The sequence below is a fragment of the Muntiacus reevesi genome, chromosome 1, assembly GCF_963930625.1.
Source record: "Muntiacus reevesi chromosome 1, mMunRee1.1, whole genome shotgun sequence".
Lineage (NCBI taxonomy): Eukaryota > Metazoa > Chordata > Mammalia > Artiodactyla > Cervidae > Muntiacus > Muntiacus reevesi.
Window position 1 is genome coordinate 82030070 of NC_089249.1, and position 27458 is coordinate 82057527.

The 27458-nt window shown below is 49.6% G+C and overlaps 1 protein-coding gene across 5 annotated transcripts; it reads left to right on the forward strand.

Moving 5' to 3' along the window:
• Positions 1–27341, forward strand: PI4KB (phosphatidylinositol 4-kinase beta). 5 transcript variants are annotated; one of them, XM_065904352.1, is made up of 13 exons: positions 1–395; positions 7818–8754; positions 13386–13430; positions 15881–16108; positions 16988–17215; positions 19140–19249; positions 19837–19941; positions 20461–20584; positions 21322–21587; positions 24878–25010; positions 25238–25358; positions 26015–26077; positions 26460–27341. In XM_065904352.1, the coding sequence occupies exons 2-13, from the start codon at positions 7846–7848 to the stop codon at positions 26639–26641; spliced, it is 2514 nt and encodes an 837-aa protein (XP_065760424.1). In that variant the 5' UTR covers positions 1–395; positions 7818–7845; the 3' UTR covers positions 26642–27341. The 5 variants fall into 5 exon arrangements, with proteins under 5 accessions (XP_065760424.1, XP_065760399.1, XP_065760406.1 ...); XM_065904327.1 differs by lacking the exon at positions 26015–26077 and having other exon boundaries at positions 2–395; XM_065904334.1 differs by lacking the exons at positions 13386–13430; positions 26015–26077 and having other exon boundaries at positions 3–395.
• Positions 27342–27458: the final 117 nt, after the last annotated feature.

The following is a 27458-nucleotide window of genomic DNA, read 5'->3' on the forward strand; positions in this document are numbered from 1 at the left end:
AGGCGTGTTTCAGGCAGCTCACCCGACTCCTTAGATTACTATGGGATCCGTAGGGTCCTGAGCGTCGGCGTAGCAAGAAAGCATAGCCCACGAAGGGCCTGAATTCAGAAGAAAACTCGAGATCTGCTGAGGAATTTATTTTATTTTTTTTAATCCTGGCGGTGCGAGGGAGGAAGAGAAGGTTGTGAGGCCCGGTCGAACGCGCGGCAGCGCGAAGGCCCCCTCAGGCGGCGCCGAGGGCAGCCCCGCAGCCGGGGCCTGGTGCAGCCGCCGCGGCCGCTGTCAGGGAAGCGCAGGCGGCCAATGGAACCCGGGAGCGGCCGCTGCTGCTGAGGCGGCGGTGTCGGCAACCCGACCCCGACCGCCCGCACCCCCTCCGCCGGGGTCTCCCGGAGGTAAGCGACTCCTACCCCGTGAGTGCCCCTTGCCCTGTGTGTGTAGGGGTCCCTCTCCCACCCTGTCCAGCACAGCCTCCCCCGCCCCCACACCGGGGTTCGACTACAAAACTGTCCTCCCGGTGGCAGCTGCACCCCGGGTTCCTTCTCCACCCTTTCTTCCCGAGCCTGGGGTCCTCCTCTGCTTTTTGGCTTCCTCTTCTGTTTAGCTCCTCCCTCTGCCGGGGATTCCCCCCTCCCTCACGCTTATCCCTGTTGCCTCGTCCCGAATTATCTTCTCTTAAGTCTTCCAGCCTTTCCATATCACGATGCCTTTTATAGGGTCCATCCTTGTTTGTCTTTCCTCATTGTCTGTGCCCCAACCTCTTTTCCCACGGCCTCCGCCTGTATCCCTTTTTCTGTTTTGCCCCTTAACTCCGATGTCTCTGCATCCCCAGTCCTTGGTTCCCGATCCTCTGTGGCCGTCTCTTCCTCTGCTGCTTCTGATTCCATTACCTCACTGCCACCCACCCACCCAGCTCCTGGCTTCCAAGAACTATCTATTCCTTCTCCTTAAGGGATCTCAGGCACTCACCATCATTCCCAAAGTACTGTTTACATTCTGCTTTGACCTTAATCCTTTCTTCTCTAGAGTACTTTAATGATTCCTGTAACTTTCTTTAGCTTTTCTCGACCCTTCCTCAGATCTTCCAACCTCTGGAGGTTTGTTCCTGTAGAAGAGAGATCTGACAGTGCTCCTTCCCATTCAGGATTTCCAGCTTTGACACCTCCCTCGAGTTTCAGGGGTTTTGCTGATCCTTGTGATACTGTTTTCCCTGTGGTCCTTATGTGTTCTCTGTCACTCTACCTTTACATACCACTTATTTCAGGATCAGCTAAACCTTGAGCTAAGAAGATGTGTTGGGAGGAGGGGGAGCCTCAGCTGTCACAGGCTTTTCTCTGAACAGAGGGTGTTTCAGAAGGATGGAGCAAGTTTGAAGCAGTTCCTATCAGATTACACTTTGCTGGAGGAATGAACAGGCCTGTGTGGAAACTGAATGAGGTTGTGAGAAATTTTGTTTTGGATAATTTAATTTTAGGCTTGTCTTAGGGGGATCACAGAATATAGTGTCTTCCCACCCCTAAGAGGAATCAGTTTACTCTCTGTGGCTTTACTAGAATGGTTTTGGTTGATTCTGTAAGAGCTTAGGCCTGGAGTGGATTTGGTCAGGGGGTAACTGGGAAAAGGAACATGAACCAATGGAAAGAACTTGTATATTGAGAATCAGGACTCCTGGGTTCAGGATGTGACTTCTTCTCTTGACCTTTAGCGTGACTTTTTTTGGGAAAATAGTCTACTCTATAGGCATAGGTACAGTAATAGGCACTATGTGGGGGGGGAAATTTGACTTCATTATTTGTTTACAAAACACTGGGTTCCTCAGACACAAGGTATTTATTAGTAGTGATTCAGTTGTTCTGAGAATTTTCCTTTATTCTGGTCTCTCTGTTGAACTTTCTAGTCTCCAACCATGGGAGTAAATCAGTTTGAAAGGCAAGCTCCAGGCCTGATTCTCTCATCTGTCTTGATTTGGTTCCCCACTGCTTTAAGTTGCTGAACAGCTTAGCTGTTCCTCTTGTACTTGAGCCATAACTCCAGATTCTATAGGCGTAAAGTACGTTTGTGGGAAAATCCTTTGAGGAAACTGGCTAGAAAAGAACACTTGGAGTGAGTTGGGACTTAGGAAGCTAGGAACTTAGCAACTAGGAAGCTAGTTGCTCACCTGTATGCCATGTCTCTCTTTTGGCCTCCAGTAGTGAAAAGGACACGTGAAGTTCCCTTCATCTGCCTACTCTAAGCCTGTTTGAAAGTAATCATGCTGCCTTGTCCCCGTTCCCCCTTTGTCTGCCTCCTCATTAGCCAGCCAGTGTCCGATCTCATAATTCCCCTTTTTAGGAGCAGCTTTGCTCCTTGGGAGCACCCCTAAAGAGAAGTCATATTCCTTCTAGTTTCTCTGCTTCCTTCTCAGAGCTGGGTCCATACTACGTGAGAACACATTTGCTGAACACTATCCAAAGCAGCAAATTGAGATTGTCTAGTTTGGGGAAGAAGCTTGAGAGGGACCTTTCAGTAAGTGGCATGAGACCGGAGAGAGCCTAGTTCAAGTGCATTTGGAGCTTCTGGTGGGGAGGAACAGTTCAGAGAGAAGTGAGTGTACAGGTTGCTTTCTTTGCCATCTGTTTGTTTCAGCAGGGGCTCCCAGAGCTGGCTTGGGCTGTCTGGCTGGTATCTGCTTATACCAGCTCTAGAGCCCTGAACAGATTTCTCCACCTCAATCAATATTGACTTAACTTCCCTGAGACCACTGCTCTCCCTACCCTATCCCCTGATGCCACTCTGCCTTGGGGCCTTGGGTAAGCGTTTACCTGATTCCTGGTAGGGCTTGAGCCTGTTTGAAGGCTTGGTTCAGTGTTTCTACAAGGGAAAGGTTGTACTCAAACTCCATTTTTACCATTGAGGTTAAGAGGGAAGGATGAGCTAAGACCTCCTTAAAGAAAGGTTTGAGTTAGACTTTGAGACATGAGGAGGGAGTCCTCAGGAGCAGAACAGGCAGCTTAGGATGATTAGGAGTCCCTTTTGAAGAGCAGCTTCTTTTTAAAAATGATTATTAAAGACATGTGCATTTGTTAGCAAATCCAGTGGTACTTAAAGGATTTATGATGAAAATCAATAGTCCCTTTCCCTTCATCCCTACTCCTAGAGATAACCTCTTAGTTATTTTAGTGTTTCTCTTTGATAGTTATTGCCAGAGCTTTAGATAAAATTTTTGTTCCTCTGTTTTTTGGTTTATTAATCATTACAAAAGAAGACAGTTTTAGAAGACTCATACCTCTTGTTTATATGTTGTTTTTGTTTCTACTGGAAGCCTGAATACCTTTAAATGACATTTGAACCTTCTTTCCGTTACCTTTTTTAAAAAATTATTTATTTTTAATTGGAGGATAATTGCTTTACAATGTTGTGTTGGTTTCTGCCATACATCAGTGTGAATCAGCCATAGGTATATGTATGTCCTCTCCCTCCCACCTCCCACCCTATCCATTAACTTTTAATAGCCTCTCTTAACTACCTACCTTGTAGGATGAAGATATTGGCTCCACTACTCTTTTTTCCAGTTCACATGATCCATCTCTCCATCTCAAAGGGATCTTTCTTTTTTTTTTTCCAGAGGGATCTTTTAAAAGGCAATGGAAAATTGAGCTCACCTTTCTGTTTGGAGGTAGAGCAATAAATAAGATAATCTCTTAAGGGTCATTCTATGAAAATACAGGAACATATTAAAAACATGAGGATTGATCTGAAGCAGTCATGTTTATCTAGTTCGTGGAAAAAGATTTCAAGAAGGCAATGGTGATTAACTATGTGAGGAAATTGATTTGGGGCTCTTTACATCTTGTCCTAGCAGAGACCAATCCACCAAGTCGTTTCATGGAGGCCAGTAGAGAGTTGTTTGTCTCGAATCTTTTGAGGTGATGAGAAGCAAGAAGCCAGGTTAAGTGATAGTGTTCCCTACCCCCAAAATCTGCAGACTTCGATGCTTAGTCACAGAAGACATGCACGTGTCCTCTCTGGCCTCCTTCACTGCTGTTCTCTGCTCTGCCCAGAAGAACCCTCTGATGCTCACCTGAGGAGTCCCTCTTTGCCCAGACATAAGGTGTGAAGCCAGTTGGTTGTCAACATTCCCTGTCCCCCTCCCCCACACACCCCTTTCCGAGAAACTAGCTGCTAGTCTGGGTCATGGCAGACCTCTTCAGTTCCCTTTTAGCCTCACCGGAAGGCACTTTAGGCTCCCAGTGTGAAATGTGGAGCGTCAGTTGTCTGTGTCCTTGAGAGCCATAGGAGTCTTTTGATAGTAAAGGTTTGGATTTTCTTCTCTGGGGTTTTTCTTGTTCTCTGACTTAAAAGGGGAAAGGTGGTGAATACAGAAACCATTTCTTCCTTTTTTGCTTTCTAGTCCTTTCACTCTCTTTAGAATAGTTACTTATCAAAGCTGTATTTTCTTTGTATTTCAGAATGAATTAACTGATGTTAAAGACCATATCTGGAGTTAGGTTTTGAGAAATCCATTTCTTTTTTCTTATTGCCTAAATTGCCAAAACAACCTACATTTCCTTCAGCTGCTCCTTCTCCCCATAACTTGCTTCAGAGGCAGGCAGTTCCTGAGACTCAGGAGGGCCAGGAGGGAGGCCAGGCTCCAGTCTGGTGGTTTCCAGTGGCAGAGCTGCCCTTTCCAGGAGAGGAGTTTGCTTTTCCTCCTCCTCTTGACATTATCTGTTCCCTGGGGAGTAAAGGCTGTCAAGTGGGGGACCTGTTCTGTTCAGTGGGCAAGTCCCCTAAATACTGTGATGTGGGATTTCTAGCTCAACCGTGGGATAAAAGAAATGATGGCCTCCTTGGCTTCCTCCCTGGTGCCAGTAGTAATCCCACTTGTGACCGTTTCCAGATCGTCTGCATTTCCTAGTAGAATCTGAAATGCTGTATGTGGGAGAATGTCTGAACTTCTTTTCCCTTGAAAGTTTTGAAAAGTGGTCTTTTAGAAGCTTTTGGTGTCTTGAAAATCTCTGGAGTAGAGGAAAAGAGAATCATGTGCCAAGCATAGAGAGATTGAAAAAAAAAGAGTTGGTTATATAGAGTGATTTGAGTCTGTTGTGTGAGTGTCTAAGTGGACCTAAAGGGTAGTAGTGGTCCCAGTTGAATTTGAGGAATTTGAGAACCCTCTGGTGCAGTGTGCTACAGAGTTGCAGCAGGTACTGATTAACACTTCCCTGTTTTTATTCCTGTGCAACCCACAGTTGCCAGTAGAGACAGATGGGCATGGGCAGAGGCAGCCATGCTGGTTCTACTGCTCAGAAGTCACTGCCTCATTTGGGAAAGAGCATAGTGAAAGAGTTGCCACCTTCTTGCCAATTCCATTCTCAGACTGCATCAGAGAAATTTAATTGGGGGATGAACTTCTTGCTTGACAGAATTAGGAGAAAAATATACTGAAGTCACCTTTTTTTTCTTTTTAATACTCCTTGAGAACTTAAGAGTTCTCCATCCATCTTCCTGCACAATGTTAGTGGTTGACTGCTGGGGGAGAGCAAGCTGGACTATATATGTTGGGCAGATGAAGGTAACCTTGAGTCTTAACATTTCAGAGGTTCAAGAGGCACTGAAAGAGTAGCAGTGGAAACTTGGGCTTTGCAGAGTGACTAGAGAATCTGTATCTTAAGCCTCCTTCCACTTACTTGGGTTCACTAGGGTCAAACCCCACTTATCAGGTTCATTGATGTCACTCTCAGTTGGAAATTACCTGCCTTCCAGCTCCACAACTGCTTCTGCCTTCCTCTTGCTCATGCTCTTGAGTGTGACGTAGCCTCACGCTATTTGTATTTTTGTGATGAGGCCTCTTGAGTCCTTTGCTACCTACAGCCAGACTCTGGAGCTGCGTCAATCTGACATTAGTATAGTGAACCTCTCCCAGTCCTTGCTTTGAGATTTCCTCCTGTTCTGCACTGATTCTCCTGATCTGAATTTGGTGAGTCTCTGAAGAATCATTCTAGGAAGGCAGTGGCTTTTATCAACAGTGTCCTCTCACTGACTTTCCTTCTGATCCCTCCAGAGAGGGATCCTTGGTTGTATGTTTTCTTCTCCTTTGGACATTCTGGACACGTGGCCTCCAGCCTGATATCTTTTTGTCTTCTCACAGCCCCTCCAGTTCTTGGAGTGTGTGTATGAGAATGGGGGAAACTAGGGTTGGGATAGGAGAGGACTCACATAAATGTTTTGGAAGAGTCTTGAGTAATAAGTATTAAATAAGTCACTCCCCTTATAAACAACATAGGTGTGTGCACGTGAATTGTTTATTAACCTTTTAGGTGATAAGGATTTAACTAGCATTTGTAGCGGAGAAGGCAATGGCACCCCACTCCAGTACTCTTGCCTAGAAAATCCCATGTGTGGAGGAGCCTGGTAGGCTGCAGTCCATGGGTCGCTAAGAGTCGGACACGACTGAGCAACTTCACTTTCACTTTTCACTTTCATGCATTGGAGAAGGAAATGGCAACCCACTCTAGTGTTCTTGCCTGTAGAATCCCAGGGACGGGGGAGCCTGGTGGGCTGCCATCTATGGGGTTGCACAGAGTCAGATACGACTGAAGTGACTTAGCAGCAGCAGCAGCATTTGTAGAGTACTACTGTGTGCCTATACTAGACTTCCTTGTAGTTCAAACAGTAAAGAATCTGCCTCTGATGCAGGAGATCAGGGTTTGATCCCTGGGTTGGGAAGCTCCTCTGAGGAAGGGAATGGCAAACCACTCCACTATTCTTGCCTGGAGAATTCCATGGACAGAGAAACCTGGTGGGCTATAGTCCATAGGGTCGCAAAGAGTTGGACACGAATGAGTGACTCACACACACATACACACGCACTGTGTGCCAGGGACAGACACGTTAGTTCCTTTTACACACATAAAGTTACTCATTCTGTTAATACATAGTGACATTAAGAAATAGACACATTTCCTCCCATTTTACAGTTGAGGAAACAAACTCAGAAGATAAGTGGTTTGCACAAGTTTACACACATACTGGCAGAGCCAGGATTTTGATTCTCAGCGTGTTTGACTCCAGGTTCAGGAGTTTTTCCACCATCCTTCAGCTGCCACAGCACTGGAGGAAGGGAGCACAACGTCATGTGCTCAGATAAGCAGAGAAATGGCCCGCCTCAGCAGGATTGACGATGGTTGTTTCTGAGCTATTTTCTTCATGGTAAAGCCTGGTGTGGTGTTTGCTGGCCATTATTTTTTGGGTGCTTTGAGTCTAAAGGGGAAGGTAAGAAAAGTATCTGTAACTGGAAAAACACATAAAGATTTTAGCGCTAAATAAAGGTGAGATGTTCAGGACCTGTGTATGAAGTGTTATATGAGGAAGAAAATAACAGTTTAAAGAGGCAAAAATAAAGGTTACTGGCAAGGCATTTGAGGGAGATATGGGAAGAGCATGGAGGGAGAAAAGCATTTGAAGAGTTGGGGACAAGAGAATTAAGACTAGAACTGCTTCCCAGTCTATCTGAAGAATTTGTAAACCTATATAAACGTAACATACATAAAGCAACATTTTGCAAATACAAGTTAAGAACAGAGGCTAAGCTGAGTAACTGTGCCCAGAAGGAGTGAAGAGTAGTGTAGGGGTGGGAGGTGTAAGGAGGGAGTCAGGGTAAGCTTCCTGGGAGGGGGTGACTTTTCATCTGAGTTTGAATGAGTCCCGGAAGACATAAAGAGAGGGGATGCCTGGGAAGGTTTCCTGGCGAGGGCCAGACCTGAGGTCGGCACCACTAATAGTGTGTGTGTGTGTGTGTGTCTCCCTTTCTCTTCCTTTCTCCCTTCTTCCTTCTCCAGCTTGGAAGCTCAGAGTCTGGCTGTGGCCATGGGAGACACGGTAGTGGAGCCTGCCCCCCTGAAGCCAACTTCCGAGCCCACTCCTGGCCCACCAGGGAATAATGGGGGCTCCTTGCTAAGTGTCATCACGGAGGGGGTCGGGGAGCTCTCGGTGATTGACCCTGAGGTGGCCCAGAAGGCCTGCCAGGAGGTGCTGGAGAAAGTCAAGCTCTTGCATGGAGGCGTGGCCATCTCTAGCAGAGGCACCCCACTGGAGCTGGTCAATGGGGATGGTGTGGACAGCGAGATCCGTTGCCTGGACGACCCACCTGCCCAGATAAGGGAGGAGGAAGATGAGATGGGGGCCACAGTGGCCTCAGGCACAGCCAAGGGAGCAAGAAGGCGGCGGCAGAACAACTCGGCCAAACAGTCTTGGCTGCTGAGGCTGTTTGAGTCAAAACTGTTTGACATCTCTATGGCCATTTCATACCTGTATAACTCCAAGGAGCCTGGGGTGCAGGCCTACATCGGCAACCGGCTCTTCTGCTTTCGTAATGAGGATGTGGACTTCTATCTGCCCCAGTTGCTTAACATGTACATTCACATGGATGAGGACGTGGGTGATGCCATCAAACCCTACATAGTCCACCGCTGCCGCCAGAGCATTAACTTTTCCCTCCAGTGTGCTCTGTTGCTGGGGGCCTACTCTTCAGACATGCACATTTCCACTCAGCGACACTCCCGTGGGACCAAGCTGCGGAAGCTGATCCTCTCAGATGAGCTGAAGCCCGCTCACCGAAAGAGGGAGCTGCCCTCCTTGAGCCCAGCCCCCGACACAGGGCTGTCTCCCTCTAAAAGGACTCACCAGCGCTCTAAATCAGATGCCACCGCCAGCATAAGTCTCAGCAGCAACCTGAAACGAACAGCCAGCAACCCTAAAGTGGAGAATGAGGATGAGGTAAAATTCCCGGGCGGGACGGAGGGGCAAGCCAGGTGGCGTGGAGACAGGATGTCTGGTTCAGGGTTACTCTGTCCGTTTCACTGCTTCCCTGTGTTTCATTTCACCAGTTAAAGATGGAATGTTAGAATGGAAAAAGACCTTAGGATTCATGTATTCCAGCTGCCTCATTTTACAGAGAACTCAGAGACCCAGGGAGATAAAGTGACTTGCCTCAGGTCGTATAGCTTAATAGCAAGGCTGATACTCCTGACTGTCCTGTGGGTTTTCACTAAATTGTACTGCCATCCTCTTACTTCCTGAGAATTGTGGCAGAGACCCTCACCAGCCTGACTTGAACCCTGGGATATCTACCAGGACCTCTCAGAGCAGCAACCATGGCGGGGAGGAAGAGGGGTTCTGTGTGTGAATTCTCTGTGTTCTAGGGGAGGGGAGATGATAAGTAGAACCTCAGCTTCATTCTCCTGCCCACTGCTCTTCATAATCCCTCTCTCTCACTCCCTGGAGATCCTGCTCCTTGTTGACATAAGGGTAAGGTTCATTTCCTATCACTGAGGCATCTGCAGAATGCCTTCCCACCTGCCTTTCCTTGGGGGAAGGGCTGTCTTGCTTGTCTCTTTCCCATGTCATTTGGGAGAAGCACAGAAAGAAGAGGGAAGCAGTCCTGATATGGAGTAAATCTTGGGCACACCCAGTGTCGAGTCAAGGGCCTGAAGCCTAAGAAGAGAAAGCAGCAGTGGGGTGTCCCATTTAGGATAAGGTGGGGGTGAGATAAGCCATCACTTAGTCATATTGTTGTTCAGTCTCTAAGTCGTGTCCGACTCTTGGTGACCCCATGGATGCAGCACTCCAGGCTTCATACACACCAGTTATTCCACATCTGGACAGAGAGCAGGGAAACTTGCCCAGTGAATAGCCAAGTATTAGTGACTTACCTAATGTCCCAGCCAGAAAATGGTCCCCTGGTCCCCACCCCACCCCTGACTCCCCACCAGCCAGGCTCCCATCTGGCTGCCTGCCTAGCCTTAGGGAAGAAGGGAGAAAAGACCAAGGAATTTGCACTTGCTGGAGAATGTGTATAGCCACGGTGCTGGCATCTGCCTCTCTGGGGCCCACAACCCACCCACATTTTTGATACAATGAGACTTCTTTCAAGTAAAGAGGTCAGAGTGACTAGGGCAGGGAAAGGCAGGAGGGAAAGAGAGTACAGAGCCTGGTCTGTCTGGAAATTTGGTATTTTATTATGATAATAGTGAAACTATAAGGAGCTAACATTTATTGAGCACTTAGTACGTGCCAAGCATCACGTCAAATATTTTACATCTAATCCTCACAACAACCTTAAGAGACAGGGATTATTTTACCACTGAGGAAACAGGTTAGATGATTTGGCTTAAGTTTCTCAACCAGTGTCTGTCACACCCAGCCTCAACTGTCAAGAGTCCATACGGGGAAGAAAAGCCTAGGCCTTAGCCATGAAGGTTTCCACGCCCATGCACAGGCAGGGCCCAGCTGTTCTCAGAACCAGAATGGACCATTTTCATTTCCGGTTGAGCTTGGCAGGAAGCCCAGGGTCATGAAGGGAGGCTGTTGCAGAGCAAGAAGAATCATCCAGAGTTGGTAGGACTAAGGTCATGAAGGGTTTGGGAGCTCCTCTGGGGGTCAAGCCTGTAGTGATAACGAGTGTGAGCAGCTGTAAGTGAATCCCATGGTGCCTCGTGTCAGGTGCCGCTTGGCTTTACTCCATGGGCATTTTGTAGTACTCATCTTAGGACCGGAAAAACTGAGGCCTCGAGCTTTTTGTACTGTGTTGATCCTTAGTCCCTCTTGCAGCTCACTCCTGCCTAGGATGGGATTTGGGGTGATGCTGAGACACAGGTATTCTGTGAATGCTTAAATCCTCTAGATTGGCTTCTCCAGCTGCCATTCTTCCCAACCTGGCTCCTTTTTCTTGGGTCAGTAGATCCAGGGACGAAAGGAGACACCACTCCCAGGTTATGTGGTGCTAGCAGAGAGAGACACCAGAATCCACTGTGGCTCCCCAAGAGCCAGGAGAGAGAGAGTCACCAGGAGTCTAAGCATTGAAGTCTTCAGCACAGAGGTCTCTCCAAACCCCTGTGACTTTTCAGAGATACATCTTTCAAGGCCTTTGTCTCCCAAGTATTGGCTTGCTTTCTTCTAATCCTCCATCTCCCCTGTCATGCAACATTTATACACTCAGCCTATAGTTCTTGAGCTTGTCCACTGCAGAGCCCTGTGCTGGAGGCAGTGGGGGATGTAGGATAAAATGCTGTCCTTTCCTCCAGGAACTTACAAGGTAATAGGGAGATCCCATTATCTAGGAAGTTGTTTGGTTTGTAACTCTTCAATTTTATAAACTGAAACTTGACTGAATTTATTAGTTCTAGCAGTTTTCTGGTGGAGTTCCTGACTCTCCTGAAATGTTGATTCCTGCATGTAAGGAGGAAGTATACAGCTCACTAAAACAAAGCACATAATTATCTAAGGTCTGAACAGAGACTCTCAAAGGAGAGACACCCTGCTCGCCCTCTCTGGCTTTCCCCATGGGTTCTGAGTTTAATACTGTGCTCCCACCACCAGCAGGGAACCTCTGGAGGGTGAAGGGAGGCCTCCAAGAAGAATCCCAGGTGCTTGTGCAGTCTCTTCCTGCCTAGGGTCTCCCAGCAGAGTTCTTCTCTGCCCACATCTCACAGAGGGTTCTATTTTTTAATGAGGAATCCTTTATACTCTCCCCTACAATTAAAGGGCTCCAGCACTGATTTCTCTCATCTCCTACTATTCCTCCTCCCACTCCCCCACCCCAGCCCAACCCTTCAGAGCAGTTTTTCTCAACTTAGGGAACTCTTAAGTTGTTCAGGTAGTTTTCCTTTCCAGTTGTAACCACATGGTAATTATTTTAGCCTAGGGTGGGGGCTCAAGGAACAGTGATTTAGATCCTACCCTCACCCCACACGATTCCCCACTTAATGTAGATCAGCTTTGTCTTCTCAGGGCTATAACCTTTGTACAGAGAAATGTGCATATCACACTAGAAGCCCAGGAGGCCTTCCAGCCCAATAGACTGTGATGTCAGCTTCTTGGCTTTAAGCTTCTCTCCTTAGAGCTGACTCAGTTTGAGTGACTCAAGTCTCCAGAGGAGGAGAGAGGAGCAGTTCATGATGTATCTCCCTGCCCCCAAGGCTGTTAATGAGTCAGACAGGACTGTCCTGTCTGTAGAAGCAGCTGGAGCGGGGCTTGTGGAACCCATATCCTGCCTACTATTCCTTCCCCACCCAGCTCCTGGGTAGAGATTGAGCCAGCAGGTCATCATCAACTTGAGCACCCTTGCTGCCTTGGTGCTCCTCCCACCACCTCTCCCCCCGCAAGCAGAAGAGCTGTGGCCTTGGGAGAGTGTTCAGCTTGACTTCTCCCTCAAAGTGCCACTCTCCCCAAATTCTTTAAAGAAAGACCCGACAAGAGGGCCTCCAGCTGGAATAGAACGTGGAATCGAATTAGGTAGATGCTTGAAATTCTGATTGCAGAGTAGCTCAGTGACCACTGCCCTCCTGCGCTGGGAGCTGCTTCGACTTTGTCTCTCGAGTCCAGGACCTCCCTTCCTGTGCACTGTGTATGCATGTTGCCCGTTCTCCCTGTCCCGGGAGACCTTGGTGGACAGAAGCCAGGATGGGCCGGTGCACGAGTGCCGCAGAGCTGCTCAGTGACTCTCAGCACCAGTCCTTGTCCCTGTTTTGCTCGCAGACGCTAGTAAGACATAGGAACGGGGTGAGTTTTAGCTAACTCCCCTGAACTGGGACTAGGAGCCGCTGTGGAGCAGCCAGCCACTCAGATTTCTCAGATGGATTCAGTTGGGACCTGGCTTCTCAACTTACATTCAAAAATTGTAGTTTATTGAGTGTCACATGAGACACCCTGATCGGAAGCCTACAGAAGTGTGGTAGGTAAGAGAGTTACTCGTCCTTAACTCCCAGCAGCACCTAGCACAGATGTTTCATGCTCCTGGGTCCCTGCTAGCCCTCATCACATGATTCAAGAGTGGGATTGGGTTTCCCAGGGTGATAATGAGGCTGATTAGAGAGGAGATGTACCTGACACTAAAAGGTTAGCTCTTCTGCTTCCTCCTTGATGTCTCCAAGAAGCTGGAGGAACATGGGATTTCTGGTATGGGGGCCATGCAGCTTGTTAAATTCAGTCTCAATGGTGGTCTCCATGGAGAAGAGGTTGGTTGAGAGCATGTGAGTGAATAAAGAGGAATCAGGAAAGCTTTGCAGCACTGAGGTACCTGCCTCCCTCAGGCATCCAGCTGTAGGATTTTTTCCTAGAAGGAAGACTTGTGCAGGCAAGAACAGAAGGGCAGGAAATGAAAAGCAGAGGCCACTACCTCTTCAGCCCTTCTGACCTCAAGGTCTACGCTAGCCTTCTAGCATCTTCCACAATGTCAAGAATCTGGGCAAGTGGCATTTGTGGGCTGACTTTCTTTCATTAAAGCAGAAAGGTAGAGCTACATAAGAGAAACAGTTATGATCCAGGTTGGAGCTAAATTCTTTGCCTTTGTCTCTCTCCCTTCCCTCCCTGCCCCCTTCTTCTCCCCTTGCCCTCCGGCCCTTTCCCAGGAGCTCTCCTCCAGCACCGAGAGTATTGATAATTCATTCAGTTCCGTAAGTGGGGCCAGGCTGGGACTGGGTGGCAGGCTCCCCCCATGGCCGCATTTCCTCTCCGTCCCCAGGTCTCCTGAGTCCTCAGGTCAAGGCTGGAGTTAAAAGTTGCCTTTTCTTCCTGGGACTTCAGCCCCTCACTCCCAGGCCTCCGAGACCTGGAGGAGCCCCTGCTCTTCATTGCCAGTGCTCTGAGCCCAGGCTGAGGAGGCTCTGTTGATCCTTCTCCCAGGACAGCTGGGATGCAGTGCAACTCAGCCCCCAGCTCCTGGTTCTCCAGAGCAAACAGCTGGGAGAGAGGTAGAATTTACCCCTGGATTGAAGCCAAGAACTGCTTGGCAGAAACCCCCAGGATCCTGTTTCTCCCACCCAGCACCCTTTCCCTGTGGCTTCTGCCGTCAGACCATCAAATGCTTGTTCAGTGTCTTCCAAATGCCAGGCCCCATGTTGGGTGAGCTGACTGGAAAAGCAAACAGGATTTGGCCTGAAGGAAAGTTGTATGTCCCCACAGCCGGTGTCCTTTTTAACTTCACATTTCTTCCAGGTCCGAGTTCTTCCCTTTCCCAGCTCCCTGCCCGGGATGTTTCTTAACCCTCATTCTCCTTTTTCGTTCCCCCTGAACTAACCCCTGACCCTCCGGTCCCACAGGGTCTCGGACCTTGTTGCTGGGCAGAGACGTGAGAGGAAATGCTGGACCCTCTGGGAGTTTGGATGGTTCTTTTACATTTTACTTTTGATTTGTCTTCCCAATCAGTTTTCTCTGTTCTGTGCTGATCCCCTTTTGAGTCATGACTCCTCTCTCCTCCCATGTGGCAGCGCCTCTCTCTCGAGGCCTGGGGTCATATTTTCAACATGCTGACGTAACTTAGGGGCTCCCAGCCCAAAGGCTGAATTGAGGATGGGAAGGAATTGTGTTGTTTCTAATCTGAAATAACTATGAATTGGTTGGGGTGGAGGGTCTTTGGGAACATGACCGTTTGCCACCTGAGTGGATGGATTAGGGGATCAGGATGAATGAAGGAGTGAGTCTCCAGATTTCTTCTTCCTTTCTTTCTCTCTCTCTCTGAAGCCCCTAGGATATTTCCAGGGACCAGAGGTCTAGTTCTGTTGTCTTCCTGTCTTTATCTCGTTTTCAACCCTGCCTCCCAAAGCATTCCTGACTGATTCAGACACCCCGGTCTTCATTACTGTGTGGGGCCCTGGGCCAGCCCTCTGTGGGTAGAGCCTGAGAGCTGAGCTGTCCCTCGGAACCCTGGCTCTGAGCACATGTAGAGGTGGGCCTGGTACTGCCCGGCTTTCCAAAGAAGCTGTTTATGGCAATGTGAGGGAGTGAGGGTAGAAATTCTCACTCGGGAAACTGAGCATGACATACAAAGAGGGAGAGAAGCCTGGTGAGTGGGATATTCCTGTTTCTGTTTGAGGAAGAGATATTGTTCTTGCCTAGCTGAGGAGAGATGGGCCGGGGAGCTAGGTGGCCATCTTGATAAAATGCCCCTTAAGGTGGAAGGACTTAGGCTGGCAATGGAGCCCTTCTCCATGTCTAGCTGAGCCCATCTCTTTCCCCATCCCCGCCTGACTCCCAACACTGACTTTGCCCTTTCTGAGAATGAAGTACCCAGCGTGAGCAGCCAAGCCCACAGGAGGGAGCGAATGTGGGTAGCCTAGTCCCTGAGAGGTGGGGGAAGAGGATCCAAGGAGGAATCACTGAAAAAGACCGGCCTTCAGTGCCGGCACCAGGACCTGAAAGGAGCTGTCTTCTCCACCCACCTCCGCACACCTCCCAACCTCCATCTGCTTTTTCTTTCCCCGTTGATTGTTCCCTCATTAGTGCAAAGTCTGCTCATCCTGCCTCATACCCTGCATGCGCACTGACCCTCGGTGAGAGATTGTGGGGTGGACAGGTGAATGCCGTGGAAGCAGCAAAAGTCACTTAAATGGACTGAATCCTCCTTTGAAAGGGGGGGGTACTGATTCACAGCTCCCCTCCGGAGCTCTGTGCGCCTGGTGGAGACCCAGCCCAGGGATCCTGGTGGGGAGAGGGATGGCCTCGTTCCTGAGATGGGTGAAGCGCTTCAGGTGTGAGCAGCATTTCCGCCTGGGCCCCTGGCTGACCTCTCTGGATGTAACCCTCCCATCCGTCTGGGAGCCTTGGGACAGTTCCTCGGGAACTCAAGTCCAGGAGCAGTGGGGTGCACCGAATGATCCGGAGTCACATACCCGCTTCCCGTCAAGAAACAGCCTGTGAGGGAGGGCAGTGCTGGCTTTTCTGCCTGTTCCCAGTTCAGGTTGATAGCCATGGGTGGGATCTCCTGACAGGGCCGGAAGGTATCCCTTCCCTGGAGTACCGGAGACACTGGGACCCCTGGCCTGCGGGGCTAGTCGTGACTAAGTGGGAGGACCACTTTTTTCTATGGTTTCTTCACCATCTTTTACTTCACCCCACCCCCCTGTAGCCCGTCAGACTGGCTCCTGAGCGAGAATTCATCAAGTCCTTGATGGCGATTGGCAAGCGGCTGGCCACGCTCCCCACCAAGGAGCAGAAGACACAGCGGCTGATCTCAGAGCTCTCCCTGCTCAACCACAAGCTCCCCGCCCGAGTCTGGCTGCCCACTGCCGGCTTTGACCACCACGTGGTCCGCGTGCCCCACACCCAGGCTGTCGTCCTCAACTCTAAGGACAAGGTAGGTGGGCTCTGGCCTCAACCAGACCCCTCATCTGACTCTCCTCCCGTGCTTGTGTACGGGCCCAGGGAAGCCCCCCGACACCCTGAACTCCTCCATAGCTCATGTACACCTGTCAGCCTTGACTTCACCTCTGCTCTGCTGTGATTCTGAGGGCCCGCCTGTCCCTGTTCTTGGGCTTTGTTTTTCTGGACCAAAGCAGCCTAACGTGTTCAGCTTGCCTCCTGCTCTTGTCTCAGAGGAGAGCCGCTCTCCTCACCTCCTTCTAGTCCTTCTGGGAGCTCTTCTCCAGCCCTTCCATAACTCTTAGGCTTTCCAGGTACAGCAACAATAAAAGTAGAGAAATGTTTGTTTCTAAGACCTTTTCTGATCACAGTGGGCAGGGAGAAGGAGAGAAAGGTGCCCAGTTCACGTTGGAGAGAATTAGCTAAAGCAGTATGCTGGTTGAAATGAGTACTAATGGTTCAGATGTTTGTTTGTTTGTTTTTTCCAGAAGAGGTATTGAAGATTAGAATCCTGTTTGACACAGTGCCCAGCTTTTTCCTAGGCTTTCTGTTTTGAGGACAAGCCCACAGAGGCATTCAGGCCTCTCTGATGGGTGGTAATTGATAGTTTGGGGTGGTTTTGGTCAGGTGCACCCTCTATACATTTTGAAACTCAGCTGAACATTTGCTAGACCTATATACTCTCAGCCAGATTCTTACATATGTATTCATAGGATCAGTTCCTGCCCTAAGTAGGGCATTCCTGGTGTCTGGGGACTGATGGAGGCGGGCTGGCGCAGGGGTGGGTAGCAGGACAAACTGTGTTACCAGGTTGAGTTTTGGGAGGAACAGTGGTGGAGGTATATTACAAATACTGTTCTCACTATCCCCCCAGGCTCCCTACCTGATCTATGTGGAAGTCCTCGAATGTGAAAACTTCGACACCACTAGTGTCCCTGCCCGGATCCCCGAGAACCGAATTCGGAGCACCCGGTCTGTAGAGAACCTGCCCGAATGCGGCATCACCCATGAGCAGCGGGCAGGCAGCTTCAGCACTGTGCCCAACTATGACAACGATGACGAGGCCTGGTCGGTGGATGACATAGGCGAGCTGCAGGTGGAGGTGAGGGAGCTCCAAGGAAGTAGTACCGGGCATAGGACCTGTTCGCCAGGCGCTTTCATTGTATTTGAGACCACACAACACTCTCTGAGGCAGGCTGGAGCAAATGCCCAAATGAGTGGGTTAGTTAGTGCCAGGGGTGAGAGGGGAAGCACTGTACAGGTCTAGTCTGGAATAGATTCAGGTGGAGCTTGTTTTCCTGCAAGAAGAATTTAGGCTTAACGTAAGGAAGAACTAAGCCCAGGGGAGAGTGGAAAATTTAATCAAAATGTATATTGAACACCTGCTATATAAAGCAAAGAAGAATAAGTCATATGTTTGTTCATTCAAGGAATATTTATGGAGGGCCTTTTTTTTGCCCACTCTGAGTGTTGTGTGCTAGTAAACAAGGCTTGGCCCCTGCCTGCAAGGAGTTTGTGACCTAATAGGAGAGAGAACAAAGCCAGTCAGCAGGGAGATGTAGTGTGGTGTGATCCAGGTTGTGCTGGAGAGAATTCGGTGTCAGGGGAGCATTTGCAGGTGGGCTTGGTGCTTATTCCAGACTTGGGGTTGGACACACCCCAGATGATTTCCTGGAGGAAGTAATATCTCAGCTGAGGCCTGGAGGTAGGTAGGAATTACTTGGACAGAGTATTCCAGGCAGAGGGGACAGCTCATGCAGAGACCAGAAGACACAAGGGAACTTGGTCCATTTTAAGAATAGAAAGAAATTTTGTGTGGCTCTGAGGTGTGGTCATGAGATGAGTGGTAAAGAATGAGGCTGGAGAGGCCAAAATGGGCCAGATATAAGAAGGATCCTGTAAGTGCAGAAAGAAACTGGGACTTCGTTCTGGGGTTGTAGGGATCCAGAACAGGATTCTGTTAGAGCTATGACCCAATCACATTCCACTTTGTGAAAAGGCAGACTTGAGCTGGCAGTCCAACTGGAGAGACCAGATGCAGACATTTAAGAGAAAAAACAAAAAATCTATGTATAAGGTACACAACAAAGCAATGTGCAGTAATGGCGAATGGGGTTAAGGAGAAATGCACTGGTACAAAGGAAGGAGAAAAGACGGGACTTGATATGGGCCTTGGCGTCTGTTATTTTATAGTTAGAGATGAGGAGATAAGATTGAATGGCTTAGGGCTTCCCTGATGGCTCTGTGCTAAAAAAAAAAAATCCAGCTGCCAGTGCAGGAGACACAGGTTCAATCCCTGGCCAGGGAAAGTCCCACACGATGTGAAGCAACTAAGCCCGTGTTCCACGACCATTGAACCTGTTCTCTAGAGCCCAGGAGCCACAGCAAGAGAAGCCACCACAGTAAGAAGCCCAAGCACCGCAGCTGGAGAGCAGCCCCTGCTCGCAGCAACAAGAGGAAGCCTGCACAGCAGCAGAGACCCAGCACAGCCCAAAGAAATAAAAGATCGGATGGCTTAGTTTAAAGAAATACTCAGAGGAACCCAGCCTGGAGAGGGTCTGTTCTGGACCCTAAGATTGCATTCCTGGCCTTGGGGAGCTCTCAGCATAAAGCTGAAAGTTCAGCTTTCTGTGATGGTCCTGGCAGTGGTTTGCAAACTTGAATGCATTGGAAGTCTTCTGGAGGCTTTGTTAGGAATTCATTATTCCAGATCCCATTCCCAGTCATTTAAATTCAGATTGATGGTGGCCTGGGATCTGTGTTTTAGCAGCATTCCCAGGTCATTCTGATGCAGCTATAGTTGACACATTGAAAAACACTGCTAGAGGGTCTGGAGGTGGGGTGGGGAACCTAAATAGTGTGGGGTCCAGAAAATGCATGACCTGGGGAGGCTTCTTGGAGCAGAGTTTGAAAGGGAGAACTGGTCATGCTGTGGAGAGTGCAGCATGAAGGGTGATCTGAAGAGAAGGTGGAAGAGGCGCCCCTGTGCTTAGCGCTTCTGACTGGCAGTGCCCTGCTCTCCCCAGCTCCCTGAAGTACACACCAACAGCTGTGACAACATCTCCCAGTTCTCCGTGGACAGCATCACCAGCCAGGAAAGCAAGGAGCCTGTGTTCATTGCAGCAGGGGACATCCGGTATGGCCAGACCGTGTGGCCCCTCCTTTTTCACCCCTCTCTTAGGCGCCACCTGTCTCTATTCCCTTCCTTTTTGTCAGCCTATAGCTTCCTTTTTCTCCCTCCTTACCCTGTCCTTGTCCTGATGCCACCAAACTACAGGGAGTGAAGATGTGGGCTGGGAAGTTACTGGGCTACTACAGAAAGTAAATTTTAAAAGGACTCCAAAGGAATGAAAGCACCAGAGGAAGGTCTGAGCGTTTCCCAGAGTGGGTCTAGGAAGACAGAGGACACGCGTGTCAGACACATTGCTCAGAGAAGGAGGAGATGGTGTGGGAAATGCAGATACTGGAGCTGTGTCTGTTCTGATGCAGAATCTTGGTAGGAAAATGGCAAGGGGCTGCTAATCTGCATTAGCATGATTACAAACCACCAGGTGAGCAGAGAGGTATCAGTGGTGTGTTTCCTTCCATGAGTCTCTCTCAGCCCAGGTTTCTATCTCTGTGTGCCCAGAGTCAAGGAAACAGTGCAGGAAATGCCGGCATAGACAGGGACAGGAGGATCTGGGGTAACTCCTCCAAGCAAATGATACAGTTTCTTCCCGCTAGACGGCGCCTTTCGGAGCAGCTGGCTCACACCCCCACAGCCTTCAAACGGGACCCAGAAGACCCTTCTGCAGTTGCTCTCAAAGAGCCCTGGCAGGAGAAAGTGCGGTGAGTTGGGTGGGGATTCACCCTCCATATTCTGTCAGTCTCCTCTGAAAAATCCATCAGGCCTTAGGCAGTCTGAGACCTTACCTTGAGGGGGGTTTGATATGAATTTTTTATAGAAATTGTGTGTCTGTCCTCAATCTGGCATCACCCCCTGCTCTTTTTTTTTCTTTTTTTTTTCATATTTTTTATTTTATTTATTTTTGGCTGTGCTGGGTATTCATTGCTGCACACGGGCTTTCTCTAGTTGCAGAGAGCAGGGGCCACTCTAGTTGTGGTGCGCGGGCTTCTCATTGCAGTGCCTTCTCTTGTGGAACACAGGCTTTAGGGTGTGTGGGGTTCAGTAGTTGCTGCACATGGGCTCAGCAGTTGTGGCATGGGGCTTAGTTGCAAGATCCCACATGGGATCTTCCTGGACCAGGAACCAAACTGATGTCCAGTGCATTGCAAGGCAGATTCTTAACCACTGGACCACCAGGGAAGCCTGGCATCACCCTTGACACTTTTTGCTTCTCTTCACAGGCGCATTAGAGAGGGTTCCCCCTATGGCCATCTCCCCAATTGGCGGCTCCTGTCAGTCATTGTCAAGTGTGGGGATGACCTTCGGCAGGAGCTGTTGGCCTTCCAGGTGTTAAAGCAACTGCAGGTAAGACAAGGGAGGGAGAAAGAAGGGAAACTCAGCCCATCTGTAGCCCACCTGAGGTGATCACACAGGTCCTTCTGCAGGGAACTCTGCTGGGGACCAACTTCCTGCCTAGGCCAAAGTTGGATTTTCATTGAACTAAGCTGGTGCTTCTCCCCAGAAGTCCCCAGAAGTCCCCAGAAGTCCCAGGAGCAGCTCCACAGCGATCTCTTGTGGCCCTTTTGTGACTGGCACCTGTTCTGATCACAGATCAAAAAACTCCCAACTGATTTGTAGCAAGTGGTTTGCGGTGGGCTGAGATGTCAATCCCTGACCCCCCCAGGGTGGTTGCCTACAAGCAAATTCACCTGTTTAGTCAGTTCTTGATATAAGTATTTTCATTTTCTGGAGAAGGTTTCTCTGAACCTAAATCTCTTGGTCTTTTTCCCAGTTTTTTGAACTTGGATTAATAGCTCCCACTTGCCCTTCCTGGGATGTGACAGTTAGGTCTCCTCTCCTCTCCCTGTTTTGAACTTCTCTCTGTAAGATGCCTTTTCCTACATGCCACCCTGTGTCTTGTCAGACCCTGGATTTCCTTTCAAAACTTCCTGGTCCTCAGTGGGATTATAGGGTTTTACTTACTTGATGGCCTAGAATCCAAGGCCACCAAGGATGCGAACTGTCTGAGGTTGGGAACAGAAGGGATTTTTAGCCTCCTCCTCTCATTTAGAGTCTTAATGCCACTGTGTGTTTCCTCACAGTCCATTTGGGAACAGGAGCGAGTACCCCTGTGGATCAAGCCATATAAGATTCTTGTGATTTCGGCCGACAGTGGCATGATTGAACCAGTGGTCAACGCTGTATCCATACACCAGGTGAAGAAGCAGTCTCAGCTCTCCCTGCTCGATTACTTCCTACAGGAGCATGGCAGTTACACCACTGAGGCATTCCTCAGTGCCCAGCGCAATTTTGTGCAGAGTTGTGCTGGCTACTGCTTGGTCTGCTACCTGCTACAGGTCAAGGACAGGTAGGTGAATTCCTGTCCCTCATCCTTAGCTTTTCTCCAGGGTTTCCTCTGTTTCCTCATTTATTCATCACCACCTTCCACTGCCAAGATGTAAAGATGAAACAAACAGCATATTATAGGCGGAGATAGATGTATTCCTGTTCTGTTAAGGCAAGGAGGCAGACTGACAAGTACCAGGGCAAGGAGCAAAGAAGTGAAGCATTTATGGGAGGAGCAAGGGTCTGAGCATGCAGCCTTGAAAGACAAAGGAGAATGAGGACAGAGAAAGCTGTGGATGGAAAGGAAGGATGTTCCAGGCAGAGGAAACAATTCGAGGTCATTTAAGCATGGGCCACACTGCATGGCACGTAGTAGCGGTAATGTCAGGTAAGTTGAGGCTGGATTAGTAGGGCCTTCATGAGGCTCAGGAGGCTTATTCTGCAGGCAGAGGATACCATGAGCTGGTCTGTGTTGAGTGAGTGTGCCCTGTGGCACTGTGGGCAAGGGTGGATCAATGGACCTTCAGCTGTCAAACAAGAGGTGATGAGGCCTGGCGTGAGGGCCGTGGTAGAGACTAAGAGCAGAAAGGAGCAGATGAATGTGAAAGACATGGTGAACACAAAGGTGAAACTCCCAGCTCTGAATTCTCCTCGTTCCAGCATATGATTTCCAAAACTCAAGTATCTGTTGTTTTGCCTAGAGCTGCCATTTTTGCCAGTATCATGTGACCTTTAGGAAGCTCATCTTTGCACATAGGTGAACAACATACCATACAAAGGTTATTACACCCTCGAGGCCCTGTTTTTTAAGACTGTCTCCAGACAGTGACTTGGGGTCAGTGCTCGGAATGCCCCTGTGAGTTGTGCCTCTCAGCGGGCTTAGGGCAGCTGCCTGGAAAAGCGCTAGTTCAGTGGCCTGTGCTCCCAGGGCCTCCAGTGGAATGGCAGCACATCAGGGTTCACCGGCAGAGCCGCTCATCAGAAATCCAGCGTCTGTTAAGTGCCTGCGATGCCTGACGTTTTTTTTTTAATTGAAGTATAGTTGATTTGCAATATCATGTTAGTTTCAAGTATATGGCAAAGTGATTTAGTTATGTATATATATGTATATGTGTGTGTGTATACATAGGAGCCTGGCAGGCTACAATCCATGGAGTTGCAAAGAGTCAGACACGACTTAGTGACTAAACAACTATGTGTGTGTGTGTGTGTGTGTGTGTGTGTGTGTGTTGATTAGTCGTGTCCAACTCTTTGCAACCCCATGGACTGTAGCTCACCAGGCTCCTCTCTATGAAATTCTCCAGGCAAGACTACTAGAGTGAATTGCCATTCCCTTCTCTAGGGGATCTTCCCAACCCAGGGATTGAACCCAGGTCTCCCACATTGCAGGCAGATTCTTTACCATCCGAGTCACAGGGATATATGTACACAGACACGCATATATATTCTTTATCAGACTCCTTTCCATTATAAGTTAATACAAGATATTGAATATACTTCCCTGTGCTATACAATAAATTTTTGTTTATATCAGTAGTGTGTTATCTGTTAATCCTATACTCCTAATTTATCCTCCCTCTTCCCCTTTGGTAACTGTAAGTTTATTTTCTGTGTCTGTGAGTCTGTTTCTGTTTTGTAAATAAGTTCACTTATTACTCCACCTAGACGTGATATCGTATATTTATATCGTATAATATTTATCTTTTTGTCTGACTGACTTCACTTAATGCGATGATTTCTAGGTCCATGCATGTTGCTGCTAATGGCATTATTTCATTCCTTTTTTATGGCTGAGTAAAGCTTGGTTGCAAGCTTTAGACTGTCCCTCAAGAGTCAGGATTTGGAATCCAGGGCCCAGAGAGCCTAGAGCATGAGCCCCTGCGCTGAGTAAGTGGGGGCAGGGAAGCAGGTGATACTCAGGCTTCTGGGCTATTCTTTAGGAAACTAATATATTTGAAAGATGAGAGTCCATCCTTTAAAAGTAGAGGAAGAGACGGGCAGCTGGTAACCTTTCATAATAACTCAAAAAAGAATAGATGTAGTTAAGTCCTGAATGGACTCATCCACTGGAGAGAAACGTCAGCAGTGAAGGGGGCCCCGAACTGGAAGCAGCTGAAGGTCCCCTTAAGTGCTTCAGAATGAGGCCCCTGCAGCAGTGCAGCTGGAGTTCACTCCAGCGGTTAAGGAGAGAAGAGGAACTGCCCTTCATTCACTGGCTTGGGACCTGGGACAAGTCGGTCATTTCTTCTCTCAGCTTGTTTCCTCACCTGTAAAATGAGAGGCTGGACTAGGACACCTGGGGCTTTCTGGCTCTCAAGATTTAGTGTTGCTGAATTTGTTATGCTTCCCCAGAGGGGTAAGGACTCAGGTGGGACTGGGTTCTCCCTCTGTCCCTCTTCTTTAGGCCAGTCAAACCAACCTTAGAGAAGGTGGCCTCAGACTGTGAGCTCTTAGCCTAACAAAGCCTCTTTTGACTCTGAGGAGGTCCCTTATGGGCCAGGCCTCACATGCTTAGCATGTTAATTGTTCCCCTCCGACTGGCCATCCATGTGGGAATCACAAAGACCTGGGATTTATCTCTCTCTTCTTCATGGAGAAGGAAATGGCAACCCACTCCAGTGTTCTTGCCCGGAGAATCCCAGGGATGGGGGAGCCTGATGGGCTGGCGTCTATGGGGTCGCACAGAGTCAGACACGACTGACGTGACTTAGCAGCTTCTTCATGCAGCTAGCCTGTAGGAATTGCCTCCTGGGAATTTTTTTACATAAGTGGTTTTACCAAACAGTTAAAGCTGACTCTTTGAAGCCCACACACTATTTTACATTTAAACTCCACTCAGCCTGGGGTTGCTGTTCCCTTCCAGTGGGGTTTCTGATTTGCAGTGGGCCAATGGGAATTACAAACAAAACACAGGTAATTAGGTTGTAACTGACTGCCTCCCACTAAGCCAAGTGCTTGGCCTCTGTGACAACTGGACAGAGTGCAGAGGCTGTCTTTTGTAGCTTCCCAGCTCTCTACCAGATTGGGATTGGGTGCTTAGGAGAGCAATTATTGGGAAATGGGGATAATCTTAAAGCTATTTTATTAAGTTGTTAATGATAGCAAGTCAGACCCCATTGCCTTTGTTAGCAGTCTACTTTTCTAATTTCCTTTCTTCCTACTGCCAGCTTTGGGTTCTAGGGGTTGGACCCAGAGTTCTAGGCAAAGTGGCAGGGCCCTTGCCTGGTGTCACGTGGCCAGTGTGTTGCAGCTTAAGCTCCCACCTCAGTCGGACTTACTACTGTCTCTTCCTCTCATCTGCCCCCTCCTCAGACACAATGGGAACATCCTGTTGGACGCAGAAGGCCACATCATCCACATCGACTTTGGCTTCATCCTATCCAGCTCACCCCGAAACCTGGGCTTTGAGACATCAGCCTTTAAGCTGACCACAGAGTTTGTGGATGTGAGTCAGGAAGGAGAGGTGCCTCACTGTGGTGTCATGGGACGGGGAGCTGGTAGTCTCTCCGCAAGTGGGAACAAACAGATCAGAAATGGGAGTAAGTCAGGGTGAGGTTGGATGTCCTGGGAGGCTTCCTGCCTGATAAGAGGTGGGCAAGTAACACAGTTCGGCACGTTTACCTAAGGGAGGAAGTTGTGAGCTCCCTTGCGCACACAACTCTCTCCTCGCAGGTGATGGGCGGCCTGGATGGCGACATGTTCAACTATTACAAGATGTTGATGCTGCAGGGGCTGATCGCTGCTCGGAAACACATGGATAAGGTGGTGCAGATCGTAGAGATCATGCAGCAAGGTGGGCTGGGGAAAAGCCTATGTTTGGGGATAGGGTGGGACCCGTAGTGCCTCAGAATTCCTGCTATGTTGGGGCCCTGGGGCGTGGAGCCTCCAGAGTTGAGTCCACCTCAAGACTGGGGGTGGGGTTCCCAACTCTGATCCAGTGCCCTGCTCCTCCTTCCACATACTCCTCCCGATTCCTGACCACTAGCCCTGGATGGTGGGAGGGCCGAGGCAACAGAAACTACCTCCTGTGTGCACTAAGGGGTAAAAAAAAAAAGGAGTCCCACCTCCTGCCTCCTGGTCTCTTCCTGTCTCCCCACCGTTTGTCCAGCTCTGAGTTTGTCTCCTTCCATCACTTGGCTCTTCACCAACTCAGGTGTTTTCAAAAGTCACCACCTTGCTCCCCGTTGGCCTCTGACCTCCGATGGCCCTGTCCTCAGACCCCTTCCCTGGGCCATACTCACCCCTTCTGCTCAGAGCCGAGCCGTGTTCTTCTCTTTATCTGCTCTCACTGCTGTTTCCTCACGGCCTTGCCATCTATAGTCTTTTGTCCAGGATCCCTCCTCTCCCATCTTCTCTGGGCCCTCATCCCCATTTCCTCTTCAGGGCTTTGGTGTCCACCCAGTCTAAGCTGCCAGTCTCCTCCTCCCCATCCCTGCTCCCACCCCACAGGTTGTCGCCGTTGCTCAGGAGCATCCCCGTCTGGCCCCGTGATGACGGTGGCCCAGGTCATCTGTGAGTGTCAGACGTAGCATAGGCAGAGGCCTGCAACCAGATAAGTGCCCAGCTCAGGGCCCACTCCCCAGACTCTTCCCAGCCTTCCCTCTGGGTCCTAAGACTGCTCCCTCCACCCTTCCCTGGAGGAGATGCGGTGCTGACCCCCTGCCCTCCTCTCCCCCTGTGCCCTTACCTAGAGGCACTTAGGTGTGTGGGATGAAAAGGGGCTCAGACAGGGCCTCCCGCCAATTCTCCCTTCTCTGCCCAAGCAGACCTGCGTCCACACTGTCAGGGATCTCTGAGGTGGGAGGGCAGGGGCACCAGGCAGCCTGGCTCTCTACTGTTACACTGCCCCTCCCTCCTTTCCATTTGTGACCCTGTTCCTCACTGCTGCCCCCAGGTTCTCAGCTTCCTTGCTTCCATGGCTCCAGCACCATCCGCAACCTCAAGGAGAGGTTCCACATGAGCATGACTGAGGAGCAGCTCCAGCTGCTGGTGGAGCAGATGGTGGACGGCAGCATGCGGTCTATCACCACCAAACTCTATGACGGCTTCCAGTACCTCACCAATGGCATCATGTGACACCCTCCTTCTCAGGCCCCAGCGCGATGGGGGGGTTCAGGGGACCCTCCCTGGGAAGGCCCTTGGAGAAACCCTAAGCCAGAAAGCTCCACCCACCCAGCCATCCACCAAGGGAAATGGAAGGCAAGAAATACAAAGGATCATGTGGTAACCGTAGAACTTGCCAGGGCAGGTGGGGAGAGCCAGCTGTGGGGTCCAGACTGACTGGGGCTTCCTTGCCACCACCCCAGCTGTGTCAGTATTACCACCTGATGGACTCCAGGACTCACTGCCCTCCAGAGAACAGAAGTGATAAATGTGGGGGGCGCTGGGGCCTCGCTTCTCCTCACCAGGGTCCGAGAGGTTCTTTCCACAGGCCATCCTCTTCATGTATTCTGGGTCCCAGGAAGGAGAAGAGAGTAGGTTCTTGGTACTTAGGACTTAATCCTGTGGTTGGCCTTCGGCCATGCTGCTGCCTGACTGCCCCCTCCCAGGGACTGAGCCCTAGCCCGAGTTCCCCTGGGTAGGTGGGCTTTGGCATAGGGTCCTGCACTTGCTGAGGTCCCCCATCCCAGAAGTGAGGAAGGGGGTGATCACGGCCCCTCCAGTCTGAGGGTACTGGCCTAGCCTCGGGGAATTCCTTGCCCTGATCCCTTCCCCACACCCAGGGAGATAGCTCTCAATTTTTTAATTTTTGTTTGAAATAAAGTCCTTAGTTAGCCATCTGTGTCATTTCTGAGATGTATTATTTTCAGGGGTGGGGAGTGAACATGCCTGTGCAGGTTACAGAAGGAACCACACAGAACAGCAGGAGGAAGACCGCATTTTCCCGGCCTGT